General features: G+C 39.8%; 3 protein-coding genes across 8 annotated transcripts in view; 1 reads left to right on the top strand and 2 right to left on the bottom strand.

Annotated features, from left to right (window-relative positions):
- Positions 1 to 4,656, bottom strand: part of smg9 (SMG9 nonsense mediated mRNA decay factor) — an 8,581-nt gene extending 3,925 nt beyond the window's left edge. For both annotated transcript variants that reach the window (XM_034875418.1, XM_034875417.1), the window contains exons 1-10: positions 4,353 to 4,656; positions 4,181 to 4,255; positions 3,504 to 3,738; positions 3,241 to 3,338; positions 3,003 to 3,115; positions 2,349 to 2,460; positions 1,633 to 1,728; positions 1,321 to 1,406; positions 502 to 608; positions 292 to 399 (exon numbers count right to left, since the gene is read on the bottom strand). In XM_034875418.1, coding sequence (XP_034731309.1) covers positions 292 to 399; positions 502 to 608; positions 1,321 to 1,406; positions 1,633 to 1,728; positions 2,349 to 2,460; positions 3,003 to 3,115; positions 3,241 to 3,338; positions 3,504 to 3,738; positions 4,181 to 4,255; positions 4,353 to 4,499 — 1,177 coding nt within the window. In that variant the 5' untranslated portion in view covers positions 4,500 to 4,656. The remainder of the gene's footprint in view (positions 1 to 291; positions 400 to 501; positions 609 to 1,320; positions 1,407 to 1,632; positions 1,729 to 2,348; positions 2,461 to 3,002; positions 3,116 to 3,240; positions 3,339 to 3,503; positions 3,739 to 4,180; positions 4,256 to 4,352) is intronic.
- A 579-nt stretch (positions 4,657 to 5,235) lies between these two features.
- Positions 5,236 to 8,810, top strand: si:dkey-79d12.4 (zinc finger protein 91). 3 transcript variants are annotated; one of them, XM_034875399.1, is made up of 2 exons: positions 5,236 to 5,306; positions 6,710 to 8,810. In XM_034875399.1, exons 1-2 carry the CDS (start codon positions 5,288 to 5,290, stop codon positions 8,677 to 8,679), a joined length of 1,989 nt encoding a protein of 662 aa, XP_034731290.1. In that variant the 5' UTR covers positions 5,236 to 5,287; the 3' UTR covers positions 8,680 to 8,810. The 3 variants fall into 3 exon arrangements, with proteins under 3 accessions (XP_034731290.1, XP_034731292.1, XP_034731291.1); XM_034875401.1 differs by having other exon boundaries at positions 5,254 to 5,623; positions 6,708 to 8,810; XM_034875400.1 differs by having other exon boundaries at positions 5,254 to 5,629.
- A 394-nt stretch (positions 8,811 to 9,204) lies between these two features.
- Positions 9,205 to 21,505, bottom strand: part of kcnn4 (potassium intermediate/small conductance calcium-activated channel, subfamily N, member 4) — a 21,263-nt gene continuing 8,962 nt past the window's right edge. The window contains exons 4-9 of one of the 3 annotated variants that reach the window (XM_034875414.1): positions 19,840 to 19,975; positions 16,597 to 16,707; positions 13,449 to 13,570; positions 11,176 to 11,245; positions 10,233 to 10,399; positions 9,205 to 10,102 (exon numbers count right to left, since the gene is read on the bottom strand). In XM_034875414.1, the coding sequence (XP_034731305.1) occupies positions 10,099 to 10,102; positions 10,233 to 10,399; positions 11,176 to 11,245; positions 13,449 to 13,570; positions 16,597 to 16,707; positions 19,840 to 19,975 (610 nt within the window). In that variant the 3' untranslated portion in view covers positions 9,205 to 10,098. Of the gene's footprint in view, positions 10,103 to 10,232; positions 10,400 to 11,175; positions 11,246 to 13,448; positions 13,571 to 15,881; positions 16,385 to 16,596; positions 16,708 to 19,839; positions 19,976 to 21,505 lie in introns of those variants that run through there. The other 2 variants (XM_034875416.1, XM_034875415.1) reach the window with 2 other exon arrangements.

Genomic DNA, 21,505 nt, shown 5'->3' with positions numbered 1-21,505 from the left:
TTGCACAGGACCGGAGTGCCTGGAGAACCCTTGTCGGCGGCCTATGCCCCAGGAGGGGTAGTAGGCTGTGAAGAAGAATGAATGTGCTTGTTTTACTGTCAAGAGTCTTTGAGTACCATGTAAAGCGCAATATAAATACAATTTATTATTATTATTATTATTATTATTATTAATTTAAAAAAAGATTTTAAGCACAGGTTACACCATTAAACATGATTTGCCCTTAAAAACAACTATAGTGTGAATAGAATATATGTATGTATTTATAAAGAGAACAGTCATGTGTTTAACCTTTGTATTTGAGATGAGAGTGGGCCATCAATTTGTCCACCACCATATGCATATTCTTCAGATTCATTGGGCAGAAATCATCTTGTCTGGACTTGTTTTGCAGGAACACTGGAGAAGGGAGGAATTTAAAGAAGTTGATTTCATCATCAGTAAACCTGGTTGGTGTGTGAGGTTGTGTGAGAGTGTTGTGTTTCTGCTTTAAACAGTTACCTATATGTGGATAGTACTCTGCTCCATCGTCACTGCCTGAAGAGCCAGTGCTGTCATGGCTTGCAGATGGAGTGGAAGGTTTGAGCATCTCAGCAGTCTGAAGAAACCTATCCACAGACACAAATGAAACTTCCTGTGTGGTAGAAACATTTCATGAACAAAAGAACCACCTAGTAATTAGCCATCTGTCAAATACATATGGGCATGTGAATATTGTCTGAAAACATACTTGAAAAAAACATTTTCTTTCATTCCTTGACTGTTTAAGATATATAATGTGTTACATTTGGTTTTAAATTGTAAATTTTGGTTCATTTCTATACTATCACCGCCCATTAACAGCAAGCATATTAGCACTCTTGCTTTTAACTACAGTCATAATTTTCAGCTGTGTGTATACACAGGGAAAGTGTCTTACCCTGACACTAAAGAAGGTCAAGTTATTGATAAGAATCTGCTGTCCACCGGGCTATCTGAACAGATAATGGTGTATTGTTTCATATATTTTAGACGGGTACATGGCAAGTTATTTTCAACAGGTCTGGATTTGCCGGCATTTGTTATCTAAAAGACCAACTGAAAGATGAATGTTATTGAGCTTAATAAAAAGCAGAAGACAAATATCCTCTCAAGATACAAAATGAAATACTCAACATTCCTGCGTGTGCGCGCGCATGTGTGTGTGTGTGTGTGTGTGTGTGTGTGTGTGTGTGTGTGTGTGTGTGTGTGCGTGTGTGGGGAGGGGGGGGGGGACTTTGAGGGATGACATCTTCTTTTGTCCTGACACAGATGCAGTTGCAGATTAGCAAGGCAACCTACTTGTAGAGGTTTAAATCAGTGAACCAGTCTTGAACCACAATAACCACATGGCAAACTGTAAACAGGAAGGCAGCGATCTGAAGAGACTGGGGAAAGATTATATAAATGTTATTATGCAGTAGAATGTGTGTGTACAGAAAGATTCAAATGGCAACTCTGTGAATATACTGTAGCAGCTTGTGTTTGTGGATTTCTTTATGTTACGATTTAAAGTTTATATCCCAGTACATTTTACATGTTTTAAAGTTTATATCACAATGATCACATAAACTAGTGCTTTCAACGACTGCCCTCTGTAGGCCAGCGACTGACCTGCATCTCAACATATGTGTGAGGGAGGTTGTACTCTGGAGGCAACTTCCGATCGTTGTTGATGAGGTGGTCGAGGATAGATGGGCTGAGCATAGGCTGAAGAAACAAATGAGGCATTCACACACAACTCATCAATCCTCAACAGTGTTTTATAGTCCAAACATAACTGTTGTCTATTCCAAGGTCACATTTAAATTTACACAGGTAGTAGTCTATACCGTCAACTATTTATTTAGGGGTTTTGCCGGATGTTCCTTCATTTTCGTCCGGAAGTTTCTCACCTTCTGCTTTTCATTGTGTTGGCATTCTAAACGGTTAACTGCTCCTGAGATCTCTGCAATGTAAATCCAGACAGCTAGCTAGATCTGTTGAATCTGAGTTTTCTGATGAACAACTATAAACAACTTTTCAATGTTCTAACAAAACAAGTTCCTTCCCGAGGCTATTTTGCAGAGGCACCTTGCCTGTGTCCAGTGCTTAGCACCGCCCAAGACGATGTGAGAAAAACGTGATTGGTTTTACGATATGCCAATTCATCAGAGCACGTTTTGTTGTGTGAAATGTTGTGTTTACTAGCCAGAGTTTCCTCTACAGCACTGTTACAGATGGGTCAGGCAATTTGAGACTACACGGGTAATAACTTGCTTAGACTCTGACTGCAAATTAAAAATACTACAGAAAAAGAAACAGTTACAATGTTGACAATATTTCCGTACCTGCGTATCCAAGAAGATGACTCTCTCCTGTGTGATAAAGAAATCAATGCCTGTGCTCTGGTTTCCTCCTCTCTCCTTGATTTCTTGAGTCTGCGCTCTGAATACATAGGCCCTGTGCAAACAAACACGCTTTACATCAATTAAAGCCACTGCACTAGATAAGCCAAAAGAAAAGAATGTATAGCATTATATTCTGGACTATTCTCGCCCTGATCAAATAATCTTATTATTAAATTTAACTTTTAGATGATATATTTTCCTGGTGATGGCACTGGTGTTAACAATGCTATATCTGTAGTACAGGTTGGTACAATACTGACAGTACTATAAGTCTAACAGTCCCTTTTACTGGCAGATTTTTATTAAACCTAAATTGCAGTCCTTCTAGGTTTAGTCTCAACTGAATTTCTCAGACGGTAAACACGGATGAGTAAATCCTTGTATTATTGTTTCAAATTCCCCTTACATACTGGATTACATTTTTTTTATTGGAAAGCCTCATCCTCTTCCTCATCATTTGACTGTGACTTTTTCATGGGTCAACTTCAGTTTTTAGCCAATATTCTTTTCACTGTTGATAAATGAAACATAACTTGCACATAACCGAGCAGTTTACAAGCTTGAGCTCATTGTTGGTGTTACAACCAACCTCACCTTTGATCTTCCTCTGGAGTATTGGCAGATAAGAGTGACATGACTGTAGATTTCCCACTTCCCTGCAGGCCAATGACTCCCACCACCAGCATATCTGTCTGGTCCCGCAGATACTGCAACAAATGAAAACAAAACACAACTTCCTTTGACTTCATACAGTACAGCATAATGAAAACACTAAAACATCCTTTGGTCCAATGGCTCCACAATGAACTGAGCTCATTAAACATGAACTCACCTCCATGGCACTGTCACACCAATTCATCTGATCATCCACAAGCTTAATGCTGTGCTTCATCTTCTCCGGAGGGAGGAGTTTAGACTGGCCCACCATGGCTGGAAAGCATATGAAAAGATTCAAGATTCACTTTTGTTTTCTCTGCCCTTATATGGCCTTAATGAGTGCATCCAAGTACAGTGTTTTTTAAGTATTTTTTAAATATGGTTTTTGACATTTACAAAAATAAAACATTACTTTTGTGAAATCTACGAAAAACTCACGGTCAACAGCGCTGCTTGATGCAGATGCACCCATTCCTCTGTTTTGGATCTGGTAAACAGGCTGGGTGGGCCGCTGTCCTTCCCGCTCCATCTTGGAGGGCCCAGGACCAGAGGGCTGAGCTGCTGCTTCGGGAGGGGTCCCCAGCTTCCCTCCATCATCCCGGGCTTTCATTAGCATGATGGGCTTCTCCAGGACTGGAGCTCCACTGACAGGTGCATTCTGCGACGGCTTGGCCTTAAAAAATTATGACAACAGCACCAGTCAATGGGTGGCATGACCGGCTTGGTAGACGAGCTCAATGCATATACAAACTGTACTTCTATTATGATCACCTATAAACTGTGACACATTTGTTTTGGTATTGCAAATATAGTCCTAAATGTTAATGTACTTTACATTGCCTTGGACAAAAGATATTAACATTAGAAAATTTACATCATATGTAAAATTAAACTTTGAGAAGAAAGTTTAGCAAAAAATAGCCAAAACCTTTTTCTCAAACATAACAGACATGATATTAAATATTGCAGTCCCAATAATGCATATTTTTACTTTGCGGTCAATCGGACAAGCCTACAAACCAAATGTTCTGATGTCTTTATTATTGTATGTATTTTTTTGTTTTCAATGAGGAGAATTACAATAAGAGCTGAGTAACTGAGATAAGCCAACGTACCCTTTCCCCAGGGGGTTTTGCAAGAATGATGGGGGTCTTCTGAATAAGTGGGCCTGGTGGATCCTCGCTCCCATCCTGAACAGACACGTTAAAGTGATGTTATAAGTTAAAACCAGCAGTCACAACAACACAGACACTTGAAAGCATGGGTTTATGGCATAGCTAAAGTTACCCTTCGTTCTCTTGGTTGATATTCCCGGTCCCGACTGGGACCTGACAGATTTTGCCCAGGAAGTCCAGCATCTCTGTCTCCCCGGCGTCGCCTCCTCCTGCGCCCCTGCCCGTACATCCCGGGCTGGCTGTGGCCGGACTCGGACATGTCGCTGCTCACCTGACTCACCACCACAGCACAACTGCTGTCAACAGTAAGCTAGCTAACGACAGTAACCCAGTTCAAAGCAGAGGTGAACTAAATACAACGTTACTTTCACTAAAATATCTTAGAAGCTAGAAATCTGCTTTCAGGTAGCGATGGTCGTTAGCTAAAGCTTATCGTTAGTGCGCTTGTTTTAGAACTCGGCGTTTACCGTTAAGGTACGACAATGGACTGGTTATTGTGTATTAATGCACTGAAAGATACTCCACCCGACTGAAATTCATTTTTTTTTTCAATCAAACAAACCTTGTTCGTCGGATAAATGAAGTCGTCCTGAAACATCGTAATGATGTGGGTAGTTCCGATGTCATGCATCAAACCATAGACATCATTATATGTCTATGCATCAAACACCTGCACTTTCTCATTCAAATGAATTGGAAAGTGTGTCCAACTCTTTGACTGGTACTGCTGTAAAAATAATTGTTAGATTCGTCAGATGGCTGCCCACTAAAAGTCAGGTTCTATCCGAGGTATTTGCCTGTTAGCCCTAACTTATAAACGCTGTTCAAGTTAAGAGTCTCTTCCAATAAAAACAATGCATAGTTACTAAAAGAGTTAGTTTAAATATGGTTTGCATTAAACCCGTCATAACGTTTTTAGTTAATCAAATTGAAATAATAATATTACGTTGTAGCAAAAACAATTTGCCCCGGATTTTTTACCTGGGATGTGTATGCATCCCTTTTCCGGTTTTAGCCGGATATGGAGGAGTCCTTTGAGTGGACGCCATGAAAAAAGACTTAAAACGTAAAATTGTAAAGGTTTTTCTTTTTGTTATGTAGCTTGCTAGCTACTGAATCGTATCAGAAGTATAGCCACCTGTACAGATGAATGCGCTTCAGACACAGATCTTGGATAGAGGATATAATACAGTTATTTCTTGAAAGCTACACACCAGTTGACGTGAACGTTAGCTGTTTATTTGTTTAAGTAACGTTAACAGTTAACGTTAGCTAACTGACAGGAGGAACCGTCACCTTGTAGTTTGGATTCATCAATATTTCACCTTTGCTCTGTGCTGCAGGCTTCAGTGTTTGGTCCAGTACTTGTGGACATAGCTAGCTAGCTAGGTGAGTAACGTTACAGTTTCCCTGTGCAGGTAGAAGTGTAGCTAGCTAATATATAAAGATCTCCCGTTACAGGATTCAAACGCAGCCATATTCTTACAGTAGATGTACATATGGAACGGTAACGTTGGCTAGCTTAAAGTGGGGGGACAGTTGTAAAGGGAAACATAGCTAGTGTCAATGGGTTTTGCTGGTAAACTAGGCTGCGTTTATTATAGTTAGGTAATGTGAAGACTTCAAATGTAGTTAACTAATTCACACGCTGCAAATGATGATTATTTCTTTTGATTCATCGCTGTTCTGTGCCAGGTTTCTACCTTGCTGCTCTCCTTGCTCTTTGGGCGGAATGGTTGGGTCTTAGTATATTAGTTAGTTAATGTGGTCAAGACCTAGCTACTCTCCCAGTAAAGTGTCCCTTGATCACTTCTGTTGTGTTTTGACCATAGAAATAAAATGGATTTGAGCTTTTAATGTGTTGCGTTTTCGAGTTATTGATTTACGGTTTAGTCTATAAACGAAGACATGTTTAGCCAACGTATCACATTCTCCCAGACCCAAAGGTGATCTTATATCAATGGTTTAAGACAAAAACAAAACATAAGAGAACACGAGTATGCAGCTTGCTAGCTCTGTGAGGCTGTACATCAGCCATGTCAACCATTACAATGCTAACACACTATTACATTCTATTACATGTTATTAGAATTTCCTAACACAAAGTACAGTTTTGGCTAATAGGAACGCATTAGTTCTTTAGGTATTTAGTTGTAAACCAAAGTATTGTACAAATTAAAATAACACCTGATGATGATTTTAGATGTAAAGTAAGAGCATAGTTAAGTTGGTGGGCTTCTGTCTGGGGACAATGACGTTCTGATATTAACTCAAGTTAGCAACAATGATAAGATATGAACTGATTTGTTTATCAGTTTATAGTATTATTTCAGCTCTTTACATATATAATAACTGGCAAAATCTTATCTTAAGACTAAATAGTTGTCTGCTATGATGCTTGCATAACACCTGTAATATGGATTTTTTGCCAAACATTTTTAAGTGACTCCATTTTGTTTCAAATTACAGACCACCAAGTGGTTTGCCTGGACCAGCTCCGCATGTCTGAAGACTCAAGCAGCGATGAAGAATGGCAGCTGGATGCACACCCGGTGGCGAAATGTTGGGAGTGTGGCAAAAGGTTTAGCAAAATAACTAGTTTGATGTCCCACTACAAAAGCCACAACATCAGAGCTACCTGCTACATCTGCAAGGTCACATTCCGACGCCTGACGTCACTATCCATGCACCTGGATAATGCACACTCCCCACCCCTTTGCAAAAAGTGCAATCAGTCTTTCAGTAACGGGTGGGAGTTGAACAAGCATGCAGAGACATATTGCATGGGTCTTAATCCATTTCAAGGAACTCCCTCTTTGATTTCAGCTATCATATATAAGAATAATGACAACTTTCCCAATGACGCAACTGCACAGCAAAGCATAAAGTCGGTGCTGCGTGACTCAGTGTCTGAGTCGAGGCCTCGACAAAGAATTGAAATGAAGCCTGAGAGTGCGGAGACATCTAAAAACTGTGTAGAGTATACAGTGGGTGAAGATGATAATGATATTGACATTGAAAGTAATTGTGAGGAAGCAGATGATTCAGCAAGCACAGAATCTGATGACGAAGATAAGACACGCTCTCAACCTGCAGACTTGTGTCCAGATGATCCAGAATCAGATGGGGGCTCAAGTTCAACTGAATCTTCCAGTGAAACTTCTCACAGTCCGCACACTGAAACCCCCCCTGCAGCCCTGCCTACTGCCGATAGTTCAATATGCGCTGCATGTGGTAGAGGGCCGTTTCGGTCAATGAAGCTTCATTTGCTGCACTGTAGTGGTATAAAGGTAAAATATCAGTGTTCAGTGTGCAAGAAGCTCTTTCTAACTGAGACGTCTCTAAATGAACACTACATGCCTTTGTATTCCTGTAAAATCTGTGGCCAAGTTTTCCCTAACAAGAACTCGTACCATCATGAGCAGTGTCCCGTGGGAACCAAATCACCTCTGGTCCTCTTTTGTCCCGAGTCAATGCCGCAAGCGTGCAGCATATGCAAATCCTTTTTCACCACTGCCAAAAATTTACTAAGCCATGTCACCAAAGTTCACACGTCAGTGGTCAGCACCAAGGTGTGCATTATTACCAATCCATCAGTGTTGAGTGATAAAAAGGTTTCACCAGGTTACCGTGGCACCGCAGCCCAGTCAGCCAACAGTAGTCACAATGTAGTCCACCAGGTCATAAATGGAAAACTCTGTGTTGGTCAGGCCCATGCAGGGTCTCCGTCTATCCATTCCTTTATCTCGACCTCCTCCAATGCATGCAGACCTCCGGCGACTATATACAAGGCGTCCACTGCTGCAACTGTCAGATTGGGGAAAGACGGTGCCTTCGGTCCAACCAATCAGCCTGTAAACCGTCTCTCTGCACCTTTATACGTCCCTCCTGGTGCCGCTGACAAAACTTCAGCCACTGTGGCCTGTGACCCCGTCACACCATCAATGCCCACTATTATGGCCATGTTTGAGAACGACAGCCAGGACATCGCTTTGATGAAACGTATGAACACAAGCTGGCGCTCCAAGGTCTCCTATCCCTGCAGGCAGTGTGGTGCCATCTTGCGGCAGCCCTCCCTCGTCATCCGCCACCGCTACCTCCACCGAGGCCAACGCTCACACCAATGCCAGTGCGGCCGAGCATTTAAGCACCGGCTGCACCTGTTGCGTCATTGCGTTCAGCACGCAGAGACCGTAAGCTACATCTGTGTCAGCTGTGGGGAGACTTTCACAGGAGCAACACTCTTAGCTGAGCACATGAAGGGCAAGTTACGGAAGAAATTACATTCTGCACGTGTATGGAAACGTAAAATTGAGAGAAAGTGCAGAATGCCCTTTACATGTGACTGTGGACAACTCTTTTTTAGGCCTTCTGCTTACATATGGCACCAACTTCAAAACAGGACAAAAACGAAACAGTTGAAGATGCATTTGGAATGACAAAGGGGACACATCGCTGGTTTCTCCATGGCTTTTAGCTACTCCAGCTTTGTGCACCACACTTTAAAACAAAGTGTTAGAATAAAAGGGATCTTTGACATCTGATTGTCACTGTTTTGTTTATTTTTGTACACATTCATTCTTAATGGGTTTAATTATAAGCACGTCCTGGATGGTTGTCAACATGTTTTCACCATGTGCAAATGATACATTTTAAGCAATGTTAGAACAGGTTCCTCATAAGTTCTTATGAAAACAAACCAACGTACAAATTAATCTACAAGTAACATGTTTCAGTATTGGATTGAGTTCAAACACATCAAAGCTCCAGTTTATCCTCCAGAGCAAGCGTAAATCCAGTTTTGCCAAAATGTTCTCACAAAGTGCATTCTCATAAGTGATGTGTGTGTGTGTGGGAGTTTCTGACTGCTCTTGTTTTTACTACAGCTGATACACGTTATGCTCTTAAACATTGTAGATGTCTTGGTATTCAGGTTATAAAAATAACATGACTTTTTTTATATTGTTATATAATCTTCATGCTTGTTAATGGTCGTCAATATTATGTAGTTTACATAATTTATGTCCACTAGATGGAGCTGTGGGTTGCTAAAAGACAACACACATTCAGGTTTTGTTGTTCAGAGCAGGTGCAAACTGTTAGAAGCTTTCCTACAGCAGATGATTACAACTTTAAATGTTCACATGAATCTTTGAGTTTTAGATAACATCCCTTAAACAAGCACAGTTTGAAATAAAAGTTTCTTCCATTTGTTTGTTTTTTCTCTGATATGAGCATCAAAGAACATTTCATTCACAATTCACTTGGTGGGTTAGGGGGAAGCAGAACAATGATGACGTGTTAAAGAATGTATTATATTCAAAATTCCTGTTTGCAAACAATAATCAACCATTTAACCATAAAACTGTCAGCTAATGAAAAAGAGCATTTGCAAGAATTTCTTTATACAACTTAGGCTAACTGTAAAACGTTGCATGGAATTTTAAATAAAATTAACATGTAAAAATAGGTATCTTATTCCACAGGAATAAGCAATGATGGAGTCCATCAATGTAACTTTACAAATAGTAAAAAGAGCAAGCTCTGAAGCCTGTGGACCATCACAAATATATGCTGAAAAGAACAGATTTCTCAAAATGCGCTGTGGGATCCTTGCCACAGTTATTGGAAGTCTTGTTTTATCTGTATACTTTTACAGCTATGAGTCACTGTGCAGTGCACTCAGCACAGGGCCAGAAGATGAGATCTTTAGTAGGTATGCCAGTCCTTCAAGTGGTTCAGCATGTTAAGAGTCTGGAGCAGCTCCGGGTGGAGAGTTTTTACCGTCTCACTTTGAGTACTGTAGATGAAACAATGACAAACACTATCTGTTTCCGTAACAAGTGTATGAAGCCATGTCACCTGCAACAACAAAAATCAGCCCATAAATGTGTTATTTTCTTTAGCAGGTACGATTCAGCTTAGATACCACATCCTGCATTGTTTTGAGAGCAGATCTGTGCAATGTCGCTGGCGGCTAAGTATTGTTTACCTGATCTCTGGGTTTCGGTGACGGAGAACCTGAGACAGCAGCTCAGAGGTTTGTTGGAAGCAGCGACTCAGTTCGTCCAGCTTCTGCTCCATGGAAAGGATACGCTGCTCCAGCTCCCGGTAGGAATTGTTCCAATTGGCACTGAGGTCGCACATGATCATCTGCATCTGTTAAAATCAGACACAGGTTTCAGACAGTGTTTTTGCATTTACAAGGGGAAAACACGGAGTCAAACTACAGCCATGAATCTAATATTACTACAATTCATGCAGAAACATTATAAATGTACAGTATGTTGAAGCTTTGGAGAGTTGATGTCACTGAGTGACTCACTGGCACAGACTTAAAATCATCCCAGTGTTGGCAACAGAAACTGTGTCACGTCACTACATTTGGCAACCCTTTAAGCAACTTGGTTAAAAAAAGAAGCCAACAGCAACCAATCTTGTTACTTATTTAGAACCCTATGCTCGCAGCTCATGCTCAGCTGCACTCAGTCAGTAAGAGAGAGGAGCATGTTCAGTTTACTACAGACTGTAACTAGCTGATTGCAAAATGGCCATGACATGGTTTAATATTGACATGTTACCAAGGGGCTACACTTGGAGTCAGTTTTTTTGCATAAATCAATCAGGAAAATGCATTTTTAAAGTGCAAAAATGACACAATAATGCATCCCACCTGGTAACGTCTTTATTTCTTGGGTTTCTTCCACATGGAAATGTTTCTGGGTCTGTTCATTCCTGACACAAAGGTCTCCTGAGACATTTTATGGAGATTTTTCAACAAGCATTTAATGTGTCTGAATACCTAGTAATAAACAGCAGATTGTAAAATACTGCATAATAGTCTATGTAAGTAGGAGGTGTTTTAGGGGGATCTTTGTCATCTGAATTTGCATTAGCCTTTCCAACGTAACATTCCAGTGACAGCTGTCGCTTACCTTAGGGAGGTCCACCATCTCACTGACGTAATCTCTCAGTTTTTTTTGTTTCAGGCGTAAATGCCGAAATCTGCGCAGAAAGAAAAGGTTTGATAGCGCTCAGTCATGTGGAACCATTTCAAACAAATTGTCATGTAATGTGTAGAATTCAGGTTATATCTATGGTTTAAATGCTCCAATGATTTCTGAAGTGCATATCCACGGATGGAGCATCCTTTGTTTGGAATAATAGAGCAGTCCTCCTGGAACCACACATAACCCATGATTTGTTAAGGAAAAAGCTGACAACTGAGTATTCCACTACTCAACCTGCAGGAGCCGTGCTGTTTGTTAAATAGCTATAAAACATTGCTAGAAGGGTTTTGACATATAGGGGCTACATTTAGTATCTAGCGTATCTGGGGTGGATGAAGCCACCAAAAAAGATAGATGGAAAGCTATCTTGCATTTAAGCAGCCAGTCTCTCAAGACATTAGAGTGGTGGTCCCATTAAAGTATGATGTTATTAATCCCAAAGTGTGGTGATGCCTTCCGCTCACACTTTCCACAGTGCATTTATTTATAGTGGCTGTGCCCAGTTTAAAGCAGGAAGCAAAATCCCTCCACCCAGGCTGACACACACTCACATATAATCCTGTTGTCAGAGCATACCATCACACTTCTGGACTTCCTGCCTTGTGCAATACACTTGTTCTTAGAAACTCAGGCTTAATAACAACAGGACAACACTTAAATGGAAAAATATGTTCCAACTGAATGAAGATGGCTCCACATTACAATGGCTCCCTCGTCTATTTTGTGAGGAGGGCTTCAGAAAATCTATACCATGGTGTGTATTACTGTCAAATTATACTGTAAATAGTCAAAACAAATAGTCATTTTTCAGCATGTCTAAGAACTTTCACTAAATTCTGTGTAATAAAAAGTGTCAACCCTTGTTCCCACATGTCCTACTCACATAAGAGGCAACATATCTAATTAGTAATCTAAATTAGTCATTAAAAACTGTGACTATGATTAAGCATGTTGACACAAAGTGAATGACCCGTAAAATACACATGTTAGTCAGACAACCCAACACCCATGTACATCCCTCGCCCAGATACACACACTACAGACATCCTGCCTGCACCTACAGTGGTGCTCATAAGTTTAGGAACCCACACTAAAGTGGACTAAAAAGAGGAATAAAAAAATCATCTTTTGGAAATTGATCATAATGCCTTAATTAAAAAAATCCAATCTTTAAGGACAACATTTTCTTTCTGAATGAATAATGTATTGCGAATACATACATTATCTTCCTTAAAATACAGGGGCGTAAGTATACACACTACCATGTTAAATTCCCATAGAGGCGGGCATAGAGGCCAGTTATTTCATGGATACAGGATACTATGCATCCTGAAAAAGTTCTCTTGGCCTTCGGAATTAAAATAGCCACACATCATCACATACCCTTCACTATACATAGAGATTGGCATGGGGAACTTTCCATAAAATCATCTCCCAATGCAAATCAAACCAGCTATTAGGCTAACTGAAACAAAATCATCACAATATAGGTATGGTGAATGGTCTTAATGAAGCATCAACACTTTCACCAGCTTTATTCGCATGAGTTTTTTTTGTTTTTTTTACCGAACTTTAGATTCTGTAATTCAATTGACAAGTGGATGTAAACTTAGCTAGACAGAAGTTGTCTCCGTCTGTTTTAACAGACACACCTGGGGCCAAGTTGGACACCAGAGTCAGCTTTAATCCAGCCCTAATTCTCAACTTTCACATCATTTCACTGCAGTTATCCTTATAATGGTTTACGTCATCAATACCGTATTCAATCTAAATGGATGGAAATACATCTACTGTACGTTGCAGTTGACGCACGACTAAGACAACTCAACAGATTCAGCATTCTGCATTAATTCACAGCAAATCATTGAGGCTTGATGGCGCTAACGTTAGCACATAGTAGTATGGATGGTGTCAACGTTAGCACATAGTAGTATGGATGGTGTCAACGTTAGCACATAGTAGTATGGAGGGCCGAAAACAGCAAGACATTCCCATCATCCTCAGCTACTTCTACTTCTACTTAAGTAAGGAAAGTGAGTACTTTTGCCATCTCTGGTGAATGGTATGTGATGATGTGGGGCTATTTTAATTCCAAAGGCCAAGGGACCTATTTTAGGATGCATAGTATCCTGGATATATGAAATAAATGGCTTATAAAAATAAGCACCACTGTATCAATTTGCGATACAGTAACTCACACTCTGATGGCTTCCAGTAAGCATCTCTGGTGTCTTCGGTGCTCACCACGGTTACCCTTTGTGAGCTTTGTGCGGTGTAGAAGCCAGCACTCTCTGAGCACATTAGCAGCAGCGTGGCGGATCTGTTGAAGAGAGAGAAGCATCCAAATGGACTGATAAAAACCATTGAGGTTGCAGGACCACAAACGTGGTAATAAAACCATCAAGATAAAGTCAGTCAATTAGCTTGCAGGCTTATCTGACAAAAACACAGCGCTTATCATGTTCCTTAGACAGAATCTGCTTCCTATCAATCATAAGTAAAAGTATAAGTCATCCAAGGCAGATGATTAGATCCAGATAGTCTTTTCTGTTTAACTATTTTTGCTCTATGGTTCTGATAACAGATACGACAGGAGAACTAGGAAGGAGATGCTTATATACAATAATTTGAAGAAGAGGCCACACCGACTAGGAGTGAGGTTTAGACATTGTCTGGTATCACCTTTTTGCCCCTTTCTCTTTGATTCTATTCATGTCTGTTTGTCTTCCTGCACAAATCAAGTGCCCAGTGATGATGTCACTCTGGCCCTGTTGTGGGGGTTATTAATAGAGGCTGTCACTGTCTGCATCCAGATGTCTTCCCTTGTTCCCATCAGTGTAAATCTGGACTGCGCCAGAAGAGCTTAGAAGGATGCACACACAAGCATAAACACACACACACACACAGGCCAGAACAACCAACACAAAGATGAACCAAATGGCAGGATGCAGCCACCAGAGAAAGGAAATGGTTGTATCCTCCAAAGCAGTGCACCTACTGCAGTCAGACGCTGCTTTGCAGTTTGGTGAATATCTGTAGCACTGCAGGCAAAGCAAATGCTGAAACAAAGATTCTAGGAACTCTATTAACCCTTGTGTGGGGTTCATATTTTTGTTACACAGCCGATGTTTCCTACATTATAAGGCTTTTAAATCAATACAGCCTTAACAATTTGTGTAAAACTACTTAATAGATGTTTACTTAAGTTAGTTTACTTCAGTTACTAATGATGTATACATCATTTATGAATCATATTTGCCATTTACCCTTGTGAGATCACATTTATGATCATATGATCATTTTTGTTTTTTTATGAAAAAGGAATGAAATTAAATTATAAAAAAGGTTTAAAAAAAAAATTGTTGTTGGTGCTTATTTCTTAGAACTTAATCAGAACAGGTGAAGGTGCTTGAAATGTAACAATTTTGTAACCTTGTGTGAGAATATCAGATGCAGAAATACAACATAGTTTCATAGCACCTACATTCAAATACACTTGGGTCAACTAGACCCGAACACCTCATATGTAACAGTTATGCGCGGAGGGGTGTACCCTGTGCAGTCATTATTCGTGCAAACTCATTATTGGCCAAGGCCAATGAGTTTGAGTTAGAAGAAATAATAAATAGCATAATTGGGTCCCACAAACACCATACAAGGGTACAAGGGTTAGTCATGTACAGTCCTAAAATACTTTTCTGGCTTTGTGACAATTATTTTTTGTAAGCATTTACATATCTATTTAGCCTATCAGACACTTCCTTCTTTCATTCACTAACCAAACATTTGAATGCTGTTCAAGCCTACAAAGAAAGTCCTTTGCAAGCCACTTCCAAACACGCACTCACAAAGTGAGCTCAACCAGTTTCCTGCCCATCGCTGCACCGTCCTGAGCTGACACAAGTTTCTTTCCTGACAGGGATCCGATGATTTCCTCTGTTTGACGCCTTGAAAATGCTCTAAAGGGATTGGCCCCTCCCTCCTCTTTTCCCACTCTATCCTGTCCTCTGGTGTCTCTTATTTAAGAAAGAAAACCATTCTAATAAGACTCAAAAACCAAAACATGCATGCGACATGGAAAGTAGTGACGCTGTCATCCTGGCTGCTCCATCCGCTTTGTCTTTCTTCTTATGTGTCTTGCTACACGGCAGTTACCTCGGATGGAGAAGAGGGCAGTTGACTGTTTACTAATTGTTTACATAGGGAAGTTTATAGAATTATTGGATAAATATTATCCCAAAAAAGAGCCACTATTTCCAGGTTCTGCTAAAATATAAAAATCACACTTTTCTCACACGTTGTATTGAACATTTAAATTTAGATCTGTCAAAGTTACAAGATACAAGAGCGCCTGTGATGTCATTAGGGCTTATATTGTGACATGACTCTACACCTAAGATGATTTTCTAAGTAAAAAGTAATTTATCTGGGTTCCTGGGTAGCTCACCTGATGGAGCGTGCATTCATATGTAGAGGTTTTCTCCTCAACGCAAGTTCAACTCCGCCCTGCGGCCCTCTGCTGCATGTCATTCTCCCATCTCCCTTTCTATAAATTACATTACATCCCTTTCACAACTTCAGCTTTCCTGTACAAATAAAGGCCAAAAAATGCCCAAAAAATTATCTAACCTATATTGAGCTGTTAACCTTATGAAAAGATTCTGTTTTCTTCAAGTCCTCTGCAGAAAAGTGTTGAATGCTGCTGTGGTTTTTGTCAACCAAAGTTTTTTACATGATTTGGCCTATTCAACACAAATGACATATTTTACATAACTGACCAGCATTTTCCAAAGCATAGCAAAGTGTTTTACTTTTTTATTGAGTTATGTTATTGTTGTCTGGCACTGCAGAACAGACTTTTCAAATCATTCTGCACTACCAAAGCTGCATTACCACGCAATGTTCCACAATAAACACAGACACATTGTGATAGATTACCTAAGTTAAACAAGTTTCAAGTTTCTGCAAGCTGACTTTTATACAGAAATTAAAGGAGAATGTACATTCAAAAATCCAAAATATTAAAGCATGGAGAATTAGCATTACAGTAAGGACTGAATGATTTGTAGTAAATGGGCCAAAACCTGCAATAAATACCGGTATCTTCTTTGAAGTAACACTTGTCAGATGAAGCCTGTTACAGTGATGCAACGGATGAGAAATCCTAAGTAAAAATGACTGTCCACGGACATCAAAAAGTCATATTTCTGATGAAGAAACTGTTGCAAAGATTAAATCACAAAAAGTTAGTTGAAATGTTGTTCTTATAGCATTAGTGTTTTCATAATGTAAACTATAACATTATAACACACATCAGCTGAATAACTTCACTTATTTTGCTCTTACCCGTTTAGAGATCTGGATGTCCAGCATGAAGAAGTGCACATGTTTTTCTCCTTTGTTCAACGCCAGCATCTTGGTAACAACTGCCACCAGCATAGCAGTGCAGGCTACACCCTAAAACCCAACACACACACACACACACAGACACACACACACACACACACACACGTACACACACATACAGGGGTTGGCATGGTTACTAATATATCTTCCATCTGCCTGTCATCTCAACAGTTTCTAATAGTCATGTAAGCCTTTGAGACCGATCCTGGATACTGTAGTGACATCGACGAGGCAGAACTCAAGAGAAACGTTTGCACTCTGAATTTGTCTAAACCCTCAACAGTGGGTCTTGTGTGTTTTGCTCCACCATTCCCCTCAAGGGAAAACACTTCTTCATCAATCTGAATGTTGATCTTCATACCTCATATGGTTTCGTCCAATAAATCAAAGTTATATTTACACAGAGAGTTTAACGGTTAAACACAGGCCTCTGTGGCACTGCTACAGTGCTGTTTTCCTCTGAGAATAGCTGTGTGCTATTGCTGGACCGGGAACCACAAAATGATGGTGAGGATTCAGATAGGGCAGCAGAGCGAATTACATCTACATATTCACACAAATAGAGACATCACAAGAAACACAGACAAATCACTGATGTCATGTCCACCACAGATAATGATAAAAGTCTTTACCTGCTGTCCTCTTTTCAGCTTGCATTAGAAAGAGAGAGAGAAAAGCAGAGAGCAAGATCAAGCATGAGCATGAGAAAGCACAGTTTTAAATGATATATTTATCCTTCACTCCAACTGCCACAAAATATCTATAATTACACCGTCTGTGAAACCTGGGAGGTACAAACTCTTTCCTTGGAACCATCCACTCACAGCGGTGGGACACAAACAGTTGTCAACCCCCAAACACAGCTTCAAATTAAGCTATGGCTGGAGTCGAGCAGAAGTGCTGACCTTAGAGGCGTTCAGCCATATTACAGGTGTGAGAGCCCCATTGCCTGGCTCCCAAAACTACCCTGATGGGAGTAGGAAATTTATTTTTTTCCAAATCACAAGCACAGGTTGGCACCACCTCCTGTTGTGGTTGTGCCAAAGGCAATAAACCACCTAAAAATGGATATGGTGGAAAGTTTTCCCTTATAAGGATGGAAGCTTATAAAAAACAAGGGAGAAAGAGAAAGAGGGAAAAGATTGTTTTCCACTCTGTCAAAGAGGTGTTTGAACCAGACTCGTGCCCCACATCCAGAATCATGGTGGTGACTCGTATCTGCTTGTACCAGAATTGAACACAGCAGAGGTGAGGCAGTGAGCCATAGTCTATGCATGTTTAAACACACAGCCACTCCTCACTCTCAGTGACTAATTGTTGATCTTACTTTACTGTAACTCTTTGTTTTATCTCAAGCATAATTTCCCCATCCCTTTAATCCTCCGTCTTTTTATCTGACCCCCCATTCCACCTTTTTTCAGTTTTAACCTTGCCTCTCCTTTGCATGACCATAAAACCACCAAATTATGCTGTTACTTTAAGAAATGCACTTTGAAAGGTTTGTTTTGCTCAGATATTGCTCAAATACTGTATATCTGGCAAATATTAAGATATGTGTCAGATATTACAATTTCTTCTAACTGAGAACAAAAAAACAATGACATCACACTCAATGCAGATGTTTTGTGAGGACTGCAGAGTGGTCGCTGCATGCTGACAGTTTCCCTCTGTCGGTCCTGTCGTGTGAGTAGCTTGTACCACAAAGGTCTTGCAGAAGCACCAGCCATTTACAGCTGTGATCTAAATCTCTCACACACACAAGGGAATAAAAGCATTCAGGTCTGTCAGCACCACCAGGATGTGCAGCCGGGCAAAAAGGATCTAATGAATCCAAGAAAACTAGTGGAGAATAGGCTGGGATTGTTAGGTAAAACTCAGGGGCGGCTTGACTCTGGATATGTGAAGAAGGTTCGGGAGATTTTGATGACTTACACAGAAGCTTTTAGGTTTAAGCAGTAAAGTTCAACCACAATGCAGTGTCACATCGTACCTTCCTAACTCTCTGGATTTTTGCCTTTCCAAGGAGTATTTAACTCATGCTGGACTTTAGCTGACCACCTTACCAAATATAGTCTTTCTCTATTTCAATCGTGACCCTAAGCACAGATTGAAAACGATGTCAGCCTGACCAAACTACAGTAGAGCCTATCTGTAGGTGTGTGTGTGTTTGTTCCACTGTGTCTTCCCTGGGTGTGTGGGGCGTTATCTAATACTGGGGATCTCGGGGGACAGAGACACAGGCCCAAGTCTTCTGTTATTACACAGCTGCTCTGTCTCCCCTACTCTGACTACCCAGAGTTGACCTACAACCTACAAGTGTTTCCGAATTGAACCTGTTCGACTTTAACTTCTGACTTTAATGTAAGATAGTATACTAGTCTCAATTTAGCAGCATAAGTATGTAAACTGGACATTCTAGCACAATGACAGAACGTAAAATCCACAGGTGATAAGTGAACGGGTCTATACTGGGAAAAACTAAATAGGTAAATAGGGGAAAGAGTTGCTGCAATGGAACAGAACACAGAAGGGAAGGAAAAAAAAAGAGAAGATGATACGGCACAGAAGAGATCAGAACAATCAAGAACGGATCAGAAGGAAGATAATAACATAATATGTTGGGGACAAATGGAACAGAAAAGTACAGAAATAAATTGAGCAGATTAGAAATAATTAGAACTAAAAAGGGAGACTTAAATGGAATCAAATAGATCAAAAGACAAGGTAAAGGATCAGAATAGAGCAGAAACTGAATAAAAGTGAAAATAAGGGAGAAATGTTCCTATGCAGAAACAACACAACAAAATATAAAATAAAATGAAATGAAAATGAGAAGAACAGCACAGAACATCATGTTGTTTTGCCTTATCAGCTGGTAGTCCATGTAGAGAAATAAGAGGTGGTTTGGTTAGAAACACGTAGAAAAGTGAAACACATATAAGATTGTTTTTGTGTTTATCTTACTGGGCATTAAATGTTGTTTGTGTTAAAACCACTACTGCTGTTCTTTCTCTGATAAGAGAGCCAAAGACGCTTAAGCAAGCACATGAAATTAGGTAACACAAAGTGGTCAAATATGTAGAAAATTGTTTTTAAAACCACTGTACTTCATAATGAATCTCAAATTAGCACACAGTCTTTATTTTCTCTACGCCTTCTCAACAAGCAACCCAACCTAGTTACCATGACTCCAGTGAAGAGACACACAGCCTTGCCACAGCTGGTGTTGGGTGCCACATCACCATAACCCACTGTAAGGAAGGTGATGGCTATGAGCCACATAGCTGTGTCCATGTGACCTGTCGTTGCTTGGGTCTGTCTGCAGGAGGGAGAAAGCAGGAGTGAGACTGTGTCATAAAAAAATGTTTTAAATGTATTCAGACTGTATCAATGGGCCAGGCCACATTCCTGACATAAACATAACTGTTATTATCTTTTACATTAGACATTAAATTTTAGTTTCCTTGGAATAACTATGTAATTCAGTATAATGTGGAAAATAGAGACAAAGTTGCGGGAAAGTAAGTTTATAAGCAATTATTGATTTCCAGATGTTTTACTGTGAAAGACTTCTCCATTTAAACCAAAGGAAATCCATCCATTACTAATTCTTTCTTATTCTTCATCTTAAATGGAAATCGTATTTTCTTATTTAGTTATGGATGACACAGATACAATCTTATGTCACAGTTTATGTAATCTTGTAATCCAATATCAAAAGTTGAATCAAATGTCTTGATGTAGTACATTATCTGGCAACCATGCATAAAGTTTATGGTTTTACAACAGTGTATATGTTTATTGCAGGACAACATTTCCCAGAGTGGCCTAATATAACCAAACATATCATAGTGATGACTACAAAAAACAATATGACAAAAACCGACAGTAGACATTGATATCCTTTGTATTGGCTTATATTGTGATATTGTCCTGCCCTATCCATAGGTCAAATTCTTGCTTATAGACAAATTTCCGTTAAACTGGCCTACTATACACTTGCTTAAAGACTAGCAATGAATTGAAATAAAACAATTGGAAGTATATTGATTTACAATGACCAATTATTTAACAGTTGGTACAAATTACATAATCCCTTACCAGGACCTTTTTATGATTACAGTTACATATAACTTTATGTCTTAGATCCTGCAATAAACAAAACTTATGCAAAATGAGTCATCCACGTGTGATAAAGGTGTGGTCTGTTAATCAAACTGTGTTATCAGTGTGGATGTGACTTAGGAAGTAATGGGTACCAGTGTGAACTTGTAAAACATTATATAGCACAAGCCCAATGTACACTTGTTAGTAACCACACAGATAAGTCATAAAGTGTAAGTTTTCATCCACTTCCTGGATGTGTAAGAGGTCCGTGTTAAATGATTTGGTGGTCTTATCAGTGATCAATCATAAGCACTTTTTATTACTTTTGACTAATCAAAACAAACACAAGACTGTGACATGTGAAACTGAAGGCTAAACCTCCCATTAGGGTTCAAATGAACGAATGACCTCACACTGTTCAAACAGCCAGACGATAAAGTTGACATTTAGTTGGCTTACGTAAAAGAGCAATTTGTCAGAATAAAAACATAGAATTTGATGATTATCTAAGCAATTACTGGACATCCATTCTGAAAAGGAAAGTCAAATTGACCATCAAAGTTTGAGGAGGAATGTTAAACTACCAAACAATTAGTTTTTCTTTAATGGGCATGCGTGTGACGGGGAATGGAAGTTTGGGGGAAGATAGTAGTAGCAGACAGAACTCTGTGTGTGTGCGTGTTTGTGTGTGTGTGCGTGTATGTGTGTGTGTGTGTGTGGGTTTGTGTGTGTGTGTGTGTGT

The sequence above is a fragment of the Etheostoma cragini genome, chromosome 6 (assembly GCF_013103735.1).
Source record: "Etheostoma cragini isolate CJK2018 chromosome 6, CSU_Ecrag_1.0, whole genome shotgun sequence".
Classification (NCBI taxonomy): domain Eukaryota; kingdom Metazoa; phylum Chordata; class Actinopteri; order Perciformes; family Percidae; genus Etheostoma; species Etheostoma cragini.
Note: the sequence above shows the minus strand (reverse complement) of the source record. Positions and strands in the feature narration are given on the sequence as shown.